This window comes from Thermobia domestica, chromosome 3, assembly GCF_964235325.1.
Source record: "Thermobia domestica chromosome 3, izTheDome1.hap1.1, whole genome shotgun sequence".
NCBI classification, from domain to species: Eukaryota; Metazoa; Arthropoda; class Insecta; order Zygentoma; family Lepismatidae; genus Thermobia; species Thermobia domestica.
Window position 1 is genome coordinate 164,224,928 of NC_137456.1, and position 12,477 is coordinate 164,237,404.

Below are 12,477 nucleotides of genomic sequence, written 5' to 3' on the forward strand. Positions count from 1 at the left end.
CCACTCCGCCAATTATTTTATAATCATTCACTTTAATTCATCATCCTTCTACTTTAGACTCAAAATCATAATCGTGGGACATAATTCTGAAAAAGTTTATTTCATTTTATTAGATTATAGTGGGATTTCCGATAAAGCTTTTTCAAATTACTATTTTCTTAAATGGAATTCTTATTCTGAAAAAAATTAGAAGGCAGTTAAGCAGGGACGTACGCAGGAATTTATTTCGGGAGGGGTCTAAAACGTTTCGGCGGGTTCCAAATACAATTTGAGGCTAAATTGTATGAAAATTTCTAAATTTGACCCTAAAAGTACATTTACAAACAAAGTCGGGATTTCGGGGGGGGGGGGGGGGCGGAGTTTGGTCGTAGTAATTCACATTCAGATTTTACACAAGAGCTTCCGATAAGACGATTTTGTTCTGAAGATGGAATGATTGCATGCTACTTCGACTTTCATTAAAGCACCATGCCTGCGACAGACACATTATAGCATCTTACTCTACTTCATTAGATAAGATGCCTAACTTCTATCTTTCCATCTCTCTTGCACTTTCAAATCCAACTTATATTCATGTTTTATTTAATTGCAATTAAGAGTGTGATTCAGGAAATATGCCTCCAAGCCCACTACTTGGCCAATAGTACTGCAAACATTCTGAACTGTCTATCGTTAATGTACGGATGTTTAATTTATAGAATGTATCGTTTTTCACCTTTCTATTTCTTCTTGTTCCAGAGTAATGGAGTAATCCATGGCGTCCGGTTGAAACAGCTGGCTGTAATTGAATTTCTAACTGTGGTTGTTTGTGCGCCCAGAAACATTCATCACCGGCAACGAGTCGTGAATACACCATTGCAATGAAGCGTCAGTTGATAGATTACAGCCACACGTCCTCTCCTCAGCAAAAAATCAAAGTCGCCCCACCTGCTGCCAAAGTGTTGTTGACATTCTGCCTCACCCTATCTATAGTCTGGATCTTGCGTCCTGCTACTTTTGGCTCTTCCCCAAAGGATCACCTTAAGGACCAACGCTACAGTTGTGGCGCGGAGGTGGAAGCAGAAGTTCGCCAATGGTGTCGCCAGCAGAGACCACAATTCTTCGCCGACGACATGAAAAACCTTGTTTTGCATTCGTGCAAGTGTGTTGCCCGTAATGGGGACTATGTTGAAAAATGATTCCACCATTTCTAGCTGACATTGTAAGCTTTCCACTGATACCTGTATCGGTGCTATCTGTCAAACAGAAAGGTATCACCTTGGAGGTATCGCCATTACTTTCTGAATCATCCTCGTGTTTTAACTATAATTCCTCCGAGATATATGTGTTAGGAAGGGTTCTTGGTTCGAACTTCATATGAGACAATCAATTATTAATTATCTTGTAAATCTTTCGGCATTCAACACCAATGGTGGAGAAAACATTACCGTTCTTTAAATATTTGGTCGCAGACATATTATCATCCTTGTTCAAATGCCTACTTTGTCTAAACAATTTTTACAGAAAGTCTGTAATGTAAACTTGGATTTGTCACAATCAACTCCAGTTCCCTCTACTACTTAACTTGGGTGGTGGTGGCAGAGGATGGTAAATTTGGAGAGATTGCGCCCAAGTATTTGGGGGAATGGGCACCGCTACGTATGCAGTTACTGTTTCGCTAAAAGTGAGAATTTTGCAAGCCCAATCTTGTAATTTCTTAATTTGCACATTTAGGAGAGAATTATACAACATTATATGCAACTTACAAATGCAGATATGTAATATTATTATACATTTGTATTTGTAAAGCTTGTATCTATTATAGTGTGTTTAAAGATTTGACAATTTTAGAACTACCGCCACTGCTCATCATGCAGGCCACCACAAACACCGTTAGCGGCGGAAACTATGTTTCTCATGCGTTAATTCCAATCTTTGAATGTATACAAGTTTGCGTCAGATAGCAGTTTGGGTCAGTGCAGCATACCTGTTATAATGACCTACACTAAATACATTATTGTCAGAAAGGTCCTGTAAATATGTGGGTAAATATAGTACGTAAACGTTATCTGTAACGAACCCCGAACGAATTGTATGGTTTAAAATTTGATGAATACGATAGCCAAAGAAGAATGGAAGAATGTTGTTATCTTTATTCGGAGCACGTCCGATCCATCGCTGTGGAAGAATATGATTGACTAGGCCCGAATATTTTTATAAAAATAGAGAAAGGGAGAGAGCAAGTTCCGTTTAGTTAAGGAACTTATTTACTTAGTGTAACAACAAGTTTTCCAAGAAGTCCAGAATGAGTTCTAAGTCGTAGTTCCTTCAATAAGATTCGGAGTGCACTAATGTTGAGGATACCTGGATTGAAATTAGAGATAGCATTAAAATTTCAGCAAAAGAAAAAATTGGGACACGCGGAAATCCGTAGGAATAAACCGTGGTTCGACCAGGAATGCATAAAACTAGCAGAGAAAAGAAAACAGGCAAAATTACGCTGGCTACAAAATCCGAATGAAATAACTACACAAAATTTCACAGATATCAGGCGGGAAACTTCCAAAACTTTTAGAACAAAGAAACGCGATTTTCTGAAAGCTAAAATTAAGGAACTTGAAGATAATAGTAAAAATAAAAACATCCGAGACATGTATAAGGGAATCAACGAATTTAAGAAAAGCTATCAACCTCGTGCTTATATATTAAAGAAATCTAACGGTACAGTTCTCACTGATACGGATAGCATCTTAAATAGATGGAAAGATTTCTTTGACGATTTGCTCAACATGCAACCCAAAACTAGTGTGCGTGGAGAGAATGTGATACACACTGCAGAACCGTATATTCAAGAACCCAACCGAATATAAGTAGAAACCGCTATAAAGAAATTAAAGAAACACAAATCTCCGGGTGTAGATGAAATTTCAGCTGAGTTAATTTTAGTTGGTGACGAAAAATTGTGGAACAAGATACACAAACTCATTCGCCTTATCTGGAACAAGGAAGAATTGCCACAAGAGTGGAAAGAATCAATCATTGTTCCAATTCACAAGAAAGGCGACAAAACTGACTGTAATAATTATCGAGGCATTTGTCTTCTGTCAACATCCTATAAAATCCTTTCAAATATTCTGTTAGCAAGACTGACCCCATACGCAGATGAAATTATTGGAGATTATCAGTGCGGTTTTAGACGAAATCGATCAACTATCGACCAAATATTTACCATTCGCCAAATACTCGAAAAAAAGTGGGAATACAATACCCCGGTACATCAACTATTTATTGATTTTAGAAAGGCATACGACTCGGTTAGGAGAGAAACATTATATAACGTTCTTACAGAACTTGGAATACCGAGAAAGCTAATTAGGTTAATTAAGGTATGTTTAAATGAATCCCAAAGTAAAGTCCGGGTAGGAAAATTTTTGTCCACGAGCTTTCACGTCGAAAATGGCCTGAAACAAGGAGATGAGTTGTCACCATTATTATTTAACTTCGTTTTGGAATACGCTATAAGGAAAATCAAATTAGCAACTAGGGCCTACAGTTGAACGGTATTCACCAGGTTATGGCATATGCTGATGATGTAAATTTAATAGGGGATGATACGAGAACAATAGAAAAAATGCAGAGATCTTATTAAACGTTTACAGGGACATGGGTTTAGAAGTAAATGCAGAGAAAACTAAATACATGGAAGTGCGTCGGGACCGTAATACGGCAAATTATGGATGCGTTAAAATATTAAATAATACTTTTGATAAAGTGGATAGTTTCAAATATCTAGGATTAATATTAACAGAAAAAAATCATATTCACGAAGAAATTAAATGTCGACTAAAAGCAGGGAATTCGTGTTATTATTCAGTTCAAAATCTCTTGTCGTCGCGAATTCTATGGAGGAATCTGAAGCTTAAAATATACAAAACGATAATCATGCCTGTTGTTCTGTATGTTTGCGAAACATGGTCGCTGACTCTGAGGGAAGAACATGGACTGAAAGTATTTGAGAACAAGATCCTGAGACGAATATTCGGATCAAAGAGGAACGGGAATGGGGAATGGTGGAAACTTCATAACGAGGAACTACATAATTTATATGGTCTACCCAACATTGTTAGGGTCGTCAAGTCTAGGAGGCTTAGGTGGGCGGGTCATGTAGCTAGAATGGAAGAAAATAGAAACGCTTTCAAAGTCTTGACTGGAAGACCAATCGGAAAACGACCATTAGGAAGACCTAGACGCAGATGGGAAGACAATGTTAAGATGGATCTCGCAGAGATTGGGATACAAAGTAGAAACTGGATGCAGTTAGCTAAGGATAGAAATCATGCTTTTGTGAACGCGGCATTGAACCTCCGGGCTCCATAGGCCATTGAGTTAGAGAGTTAGTTAGTTAGTTCTTTCAATAAAGAAAAATGGTAATTGTACTTTGTTACAGGAAACAATTAAGATCAGGAATATATATAGAAATCAAAGAAATGTTTCTCTCGGACAAAAATCTTTCTTTCCGAATGTTATCAATTTTATTTATAAACCAGTGATATTTTAATTGATTTCAACCTCAACAAACATGTAACATCTTAGAGATGTGCTTCAGTTAGAGTTGACACTACCATTATAGTAGATGTTTGCAGCGATTTTATCGTACTAAACCTAGCACTAATATAGTATGCGCCAAGAGTTTGCTATTAATGATTTTTTTTATTATATGCATTCGCGACAAGATTTTTTTTGTCATTCCTTGGCTTCGTCAAACTCAACCATTTTAAAATATTAAAGTGAGAACATTGAGTTTAGACCACACGAAGTTACCTACCTTTGGCTCACAGTATTAACATATAAATTTACAAAGTATTTAGTTTATAGGAGCCAACTAATATTTTTTTTTCAATGAGTGCTCATGCTTCAGTACGTACAGGATAAATCATATCTCTGTTTTTCTTTTCCTTTCTTCAATAGATCCAATAGACAAGTGGTACCCAATCTAAGCAAATCTACTGATAGGTAGAAAAAAAAAACTATCAAGAGGCCAAGAGGTACTGAGATAAAATTACCTGTGAAAATATTTTTAAACTGCAAAAGCGCAGGACTTTCTATCCTACCACGATTATGTAATTTTTGTATTGAACAAATCTCAAACTAACATTGCTATTTTATTCGTCCATTTCAAATTTAGCGACATTGGTCACATAAAAGGGATAGAAACATGTTAGAATAATGATGATTATTAAATACAATCAAACCTCTAAAGCATTAGACAATAATTCAAGTGAAAACTGGAAATGACGAAACTGCCTTGTAATTTAAATAAATCAACTTATATAACTCTTATATTTAAATAAGAAAAAAAACAAAACAGCATATTTTTTCACGCGCTACCCTACGCAACTGTTTTAAGTTGCTCACAAGAGAAGTGGGTGAGGGTAGATTTACATCGAAGTTCCACCACCCTAGTGTGACGTAAGGTCAAGTGGTATTATTAAGGGGGTCAAAGTGGAACGAAACAAGCCCGACTGAACTTATAATAACCTTCGATCGCTAAAGCTCGGTCAACTATGTTTCGTAACGTAAGTAAATAATTTTTTATGCATTATATATTACGTACAAGGGCAAATGAGTATTATTTTTTATCTTATTTTAATGATAAAATTATCAATTTTTTGTTAAAAAATAATAACTTTCCTTGGGCTGGGTTTAAACCCACACCAAAATCGACTTTTATTAGTCCGTGCGCTAGTATGCTCGGCCATGAGTACCGACAACAATTCGCGTTTGATTTGTGCTACATGTATTCTACGTGGCGAGAAACGGATAACTTCAACCAATCAGGACCGTGTATTTAGCTCCAATGGTTAGGATCGATCGTGATTAAAATATATGCATATGGACACAATGGGTACAACAATGTAATCAAATAGCTGTTTTCTTAGCAACATCATTTAGAGATACTTTGTTGTGATTACGAAAAGAAAAGAATACCTCAATGAGTTTTGTTTAATGAACTAGATGAAGTATTGATCAGGTGTGATTTCAACTCAGCTACGTTCACACTGCTTTAAAATAAATATATTCTATATAATAGTCGCATTTACATATAAAAGAGTAGATCCATCGATCTTTCTAAAACCAGAAAATACTAATGGGCAAACTTGAGTAAACTCTCTCCAGTGCTCGCTAGATTTACATTAAAATATCAAAATTGATCAAAGGCCTTCGAAAAGTAGAAAGTAAAAACAATGGAAGATATTTTGAAGAAGTTCGTGGTAGGTGTATATGGAGAGGACACAGCATCAGTAAGGGGAAGTGTAATCGATGAGAACGAACCTGATATTGAAATGATAGATGAGGACCAGCTTGAGAAGCAACGTATAAGACAATCGATCGAAAGACACAGTAGTGTACGTGAAATGTATTTCATAAAACCTCGAAGGCGCTCTCGACGAAAGTTTAAATTTCCTCAATTCAATACAGAACACGAGGAAATTGAAGATACAGATTCAATAAAAGGTCCATTGGAGTTACCAAATACTCGTCCAAGTGGTGATTTCCTCTGTATTCTGGGTTTATTTCTTGTCAACAGAACAGAACTATTGGAGAGAATTCCTACACCTCCTCGTACTTTTTACACGATTTACCGTAAAGAAAGCATCGATCCCTCAGATGAGTTGGCTGTAAGAACATGGCTTTATATTTACGGAGTTGGACAGTTTAAAGCCATTATAAGCTCATTTGATAAGCATGCAATAATGAAACTAAAACCTAACACTTCTTATGGACGTAACGGTCACTTGAGGGCTCTCATCGGTCGCAATTTGGAAAAGGCTCAAAAAGGGAAAGATCAGTTTATGAAATTTTGGACAAGAAGTACCTTCCATGGCACATGCGACCTGGAATGGATGATGCAAGGATCAGCCGATTTCAAGACACCATCAGGTAAGTAAATTAAGTTATTATGTAAATATTTTATATAAGTAAGCATTTGGGAGCAAAAACAGCATGTAATTCGGTCGTTCAAAATTGATTGGCACTACATTTCTTTTCTTTCGTTCACAAGAACCATTTACTGAACAAATAAATACAGATTATATTAGAGGTACTCCTCGCCAATGTCTATGCACTTTTACCATCGTTCTGGCAGCTTCCATATTTGCGTAACAAACTGTTCTTTGGGGTATCCCGGCGCCACTAGTGGACAACTGCATGAAGTTCTTGATTGGTGGTGAACTTACTACTCCGCATGACCTCTTTCATTGGGTCGAAAAGATCATAGTCGCTTGAAGCCAGATCCGGAAAATATGGGGGATGTGGCAGCACAGTAACTATAGTAGTAATGGCCTGGTTACTGGCATATAACAGTGTATTGTCATGTTGGAGCAGAACGCCACGCTTCTATTTTCCGTGGCGGTGTTATTCAAAGTGTTGGTGGAGTAAATGCAGTGAACTGCTGTACCGATCACTGTTGAGAGTCGTATTGGGAGGGAGCCAATCCACCAGCAACATTCCTTTCTGATCCCAAAACACAATCGCCATTTGTTTCTGCACGAATAGTTCCCGCCATAACTTCTTGGGAGAGGGCTTCCAGTATGCTTCGACTCCAAAGACTGGTGTTTGTTTTCTGGAATCTCGTAAAAGAACCATGATTCAAAGAATTGTGCTGGATCTGCACTGTACTGTTGCACCAAAATTAAAATATGTACAGAAGAATTGAATCACTGATTGGAAAAAGGGAATAAGTGCATCAGACCTAAGTTTTCAAAAACGCTAAAAAACCTTCCCGAGGCGTTGTTTGTATTTGTTGCAAAAAGTGTATAATTGATTACTTGTAGCTAAAGAACTAACAAACACTAAGACAAGAATAAGAATCTTGTATTGCAGAACTGAAATTGGTTAGATAAGCTTAAAAATGGAAAAAAATATTCCCCTTTTCCAATCAATTAGAGTTGGACGCAATTGTAATTGTGTGTAGGGCATGTAATGTGCAGTTTATGATAGAAAGCTATGAAAATATACAATATACATGCTGAATACAATGTTGTATGTTAATCTTGGATATATCTATCCGAACTATCACGCATGTTAGGCTTCTAACACTGTTATTGTCACCGTTCGTTTTATTTATTTCTTTCTTTCTTTCTTTCTATTTTTTTTTTTTTGGATAGCACATGTTATTCGCACAGCAAGAAAAGTAATACAATAGACAACTGAAAAAATACGTAGCAAAATACGTTGTCAAAATAGAACGACTTTACATAGGGTCCTATCCGTCTGCATCTTCGTCTTCTACAGTTTCTTGGTCAGTGGTTTTCCATGAACAAATCATCCTATAAAACTTTTTGTATTGGTCAGGTATGCATTTGATGAGTGAAGAATCGTTTATCTTTTTCTGATTGGTCGGGACTTGCCAATCGTATGCCTTTGACGTTGGCAGTGGAACGCTTGTGACATTACTTTCGAGTAATCGAAAAATATCAGTTCTTAGTTCATTGATAAACTTATGAGCTTGCACATAACCTAGAGATTCTGCTTTATAAAAAGTGTCTCTATTTACTTACTTGGAATTTCATTGTTTTGTCCACAATGCTACCTGAAGATTTCTTGTAAAACGGTTACCACCAATGTTTAAAATCTAAGATTTCTTCATTGACAACTTCGTAAACCTGAAATGGAGTATCAATATTTCTTGCATTCGTAATCATGTGGTTATACTGTGCTGGTAAATAAATGCGATTGTGTCGTTTGAGTTCTCGTTTGATTATAACAAAATTTCGGTCACATGGTAAAAACTGTGACCTCTGACAGGCAAATATTGCTATACAGTGGTAAAGCGTTATGACACGATCAGACTGAAAACCATTAATGTCATTGTATGATTGCAATTTTGGTATTGTATAATCACCACTTGTATCACTGAAAACACGTAAATGTGTAACTGATTGGGGCAAATATTTCTCTATAGATTGTGCAATGCAAAGGCAAGGCGAAGTGTCGTAACGTCAGCAGAGGGCTCTAATGGTTGTCTAGATACACACAGTCTCACAGTTGTGATGGTATCCTATAGTGATTGGAAGAAGGAAATAAGAAACGTAGTTATTCCCTTTTTCTAATCAGCGAGATATTTTGTCTTCTACATTGGTCATATAGAGTTGCCCAAACATTCCTATTTTCTACTCAACGATGTAACTATCTCAAAGGAACACATCTGCTATCTCAGGTTAAAGTCGCAAAAAAAATTGTACTTATTCCCTTTTTTTCAATCAGTGGTTCAATTTATCTTTCTAACTTGACTATCACTTCAAACACTATATTTTTACGAAAGGTTTGAACTCCTTGTATCCCCCTTAGGATACGGCCTTCAATCAAAGTAATGTGGTAAATACCTAGCTCAGAGCTTGTACTTATCAAGTCCCAAAATTTAGCTCACACTGTTCAAACCTTTCCACATGATTCTATCACATACGACATGCTACATCACTTTCAATGTGAAGTCAGAAATTTTATTAAAGTCCCCTTTTCCCTTAAAATGAGAATTCTAAAAAAAAAAAAAAAAAAAAAAAAAAAATGAGACACGGGTGCACTTATTTTTAATAACGAGTCTATACGAAACCAAGTTTCATTGCTAATTTGCGAGGATCGTCAAAAACTTGATTTTCTGCGTAAACTGTCCTACCGCTCTTCTTTAGAATACACATTTTAATCAACGTAATATGATAAAGTCCCAATACAAGGTAGGTGTCAATTCACCCCAAAAATAATTTTATTTGATTCAGCAGTGTTCCCATGATTCGATCATAGCAGTGGCGTAGCAACTGCCCCCGCAACCCCCGCAGTGCGGGGGGGCCCGAAGTATAGGGGGCCCCGAAGTCTTGCTATGAATAAAGATTTAAAGAAGTAGAACTTCAATCTTACTTCTGTCGGCTTTACAACTAGGGCCCCTTCTCTATACTTTGCGGGGGGGCCCGCAAAAGTGTTCTACGCCACTGGATCATAGACTGACTCAGTTTCACTTTTATATAATAGATTTACGACATTATCACTAATAAATAGAGACCGGATGTTAGGAAAAATGCCTATTCTTTAATATTAAAGATATGATCAAAAATAACGTTTTAAAGTTTATGTGAGGGGTTATAGTTCGAATTTAAGCCAATTTTATTTTGCCTATTTTGCCTATTTCGACCTTTACTGCCTAAATAATTGCTTTAGTGCCTAATGTTTCCTATTTTATGCATTTTCTTTAAAATAAGCCTTCATTGGGAAAATATATAATTTATACAATATAAATAATATACTCGTATATAAAGATGATGATCAGAAAAATGGAAACACCTGAACGACATTGCAACTTACCAGATTAATATGGTGTCGGACCACCTTTCGCCTTCAGAACAGCCTTGATGCGACGTGGGATGGAGGCATAGAGGTCGTGATTGGTAGCAAGTGGAATTTTACACCATTCATCGTGCAGGACATCGGCCAGTTCTGTGAGAGAGGATGGAGGTGGAAATCGTCGCCGGAGTCGTGTTTCCAAGACGGACCACAGATGCTCAATTATGTTGAGATCTGGAGATTGGGCGGGCCAGGAGAATTGTTGAACTTCATCCCGATGTTCCTCAAACCACGCTGCAAAAACGCCAGCTGTGTGAATGGGTGCATTATCATCCTGGAAGATGGCGTCATTGTCCGGGAACAACATCTGGACCATAGGATGCAAGTGGTCTCCTAAAATTGCGACATAATCGTTGGCAGTGATTTGTCCACTAAGTGTGACCACAGGACCCAATGAAAACCATGAAATTGCGGTCCATAGCATCAAAGAGCAGCCGCCATGTTTCACAGTTGGGCGGAGACACTACAGATCATAAGCTTCTTTGGGCGTTCTTCAGACATAAACACGGCCCGTGGTTGGGAATAGCGTGAAGGGTGACTCATCCGACCATATCACACGTTTCCAGTCCTCAACGGTCCAAGTTGCATGGTCGCGGCACCATTTGCGGCGTGCGAAAGCGTTATGGTCCCTGATGAGCGGTTTGGCCCGTGCAATCTTGACAATTGGAACGGAACAGATAGATGTGCACATGCTTGGGTGGTGATTCATGACATGATAAGAAGACAAAAAGTCCTGTTGCATGTTGTCAAGTATCTCGTCGTATACGAGTGACAGGGGTCCCAACTTGGAATCGAAAATCGTGCACATAGTTCGAGAGACGATTCGTGACATGTAAAGAAGACAAAAAGTTCTCTTGAATGTTAGGAAACACCTCCCGAAGTATGTGCACACTTTCATGTCTCGTTCCAATTGTCAGGATTCAATTTTCAATTCCAAGATGGCACCCCTGTTACTCGTACACGACGCGGATTTCCACAACATGCAGCAAGACTTTTTGTCTTCTTTTGATATGCATCATACAACAGGTCTTCTTTTCTCATCACGAATCACCTCCCGAAGTATGTGCAGATATTTTAGGTCCACCCACCATGTATGGAATGCATAACAGTAAAAGAACATATTAACAAACTATATTAATAAAGTATGTTTCTATATTCTTTGAACATTATCTACAACCTAAATCTATTTTTAATTCTATTGAGTATTTATTTTCATTTTTTCGAGTTACATTTTAGTGCCTATTTTACTGCCTACTTTTTTAAATTTTTAGTGCCTATTTGCCTGCCTATTTTACAGGTTTTTAGTGCCTAAACATCTGGTCTCTACTAATAAATAAAGAACAAGTCAACAGGTTCAATCTCTAGCCCAGTTATAGTTAGTATGTTACAAAATAAATTTACAATAGTTTTCTTAAACATGTAGCTCAGATTACTATCAGGTCCTGTATGTTTGCTGTATTTTGTTATAGGAAGAGCATATTCTCCAGACTCATTACTTCAAAAATACGTTTGTCCTTGCTTTTTTTTTTTTTTTTTTTTTTTTTTTTGCAATAGAACAGGCCAGAGTTGTCAATACGAGTTTTAATACTCGAGTTGTCAATACGAGTCAGGACACGAAAATTCAGGATCGATATCAGATCCATAGAGTTAACCTCGTTTTGTATTATTTTGTGTTGAAAAATCAGGTCCATCACATTACGCCTTTCTACACTCCGCATCAAAAAAATTACGACAGCTAACACCGCGCAGTTAGGCCACCCGACATATACATTCTTATCCGATACTCGTGTCAGATAAAGAGACCCCCTTTCTCTCCTCCTTTCTTCTCTCCCATACTAAACTTAGCTAACAACATGAGCCCAATTCTCATTTCAAACTACACAAGTATTAGTTTCGGTAAAATACATTTAAAAAACCGAGACGAAACAAGATCCATAGGCTGCTGTAGGGAGAAACTGAAACACAGACAATGAAATATTTTAACCAATGAATGTCTATTACACACAGATTCAGAAATGATGCAGGGAGAGAGAGAGAGAAGAGGAGAGATGAAGAAAAAGAAAAGGGAGAACAAATAAATTCTGTGAAATTCAAACGTAGTAA

The 12,477-nt window shown here is 37.2% G+C and overlaps 2 protein-coding genes across 2 annotated transcripts in view; one reads left to right on the forward strand and one right to left on the reverse strand.

The window, feature by feature from the left end:
* The window catches only part of LOC145680859 (kielin/chordin-like protein), a 1,295,905-nt gene that overhangs the window by 564,599 nt on the left and 718,829 nt on the right, over window positions 1-12,477 (reverse strand). The window lies entirely within an intron of this gene.
* The window catches only part of LOC145680860 (uncharacterized), a 26,236-nt gene continuing 19,702 nt past the window's right edge, over window positions 5,944-12,477 (forward strand). Inside the window, exon 1 of the mRNA XM_081751994.1 lies at window positions 5,944-6,921. Coding sequence (XP_081608120.1) covers window positions 6,225-6,921 — 697 coding nt within the window. The 5' untranslated portion in view covers window positions 5,944-6,224. The remainder of the gene's footprint in view (window positions 6,922-12,477) is intronic.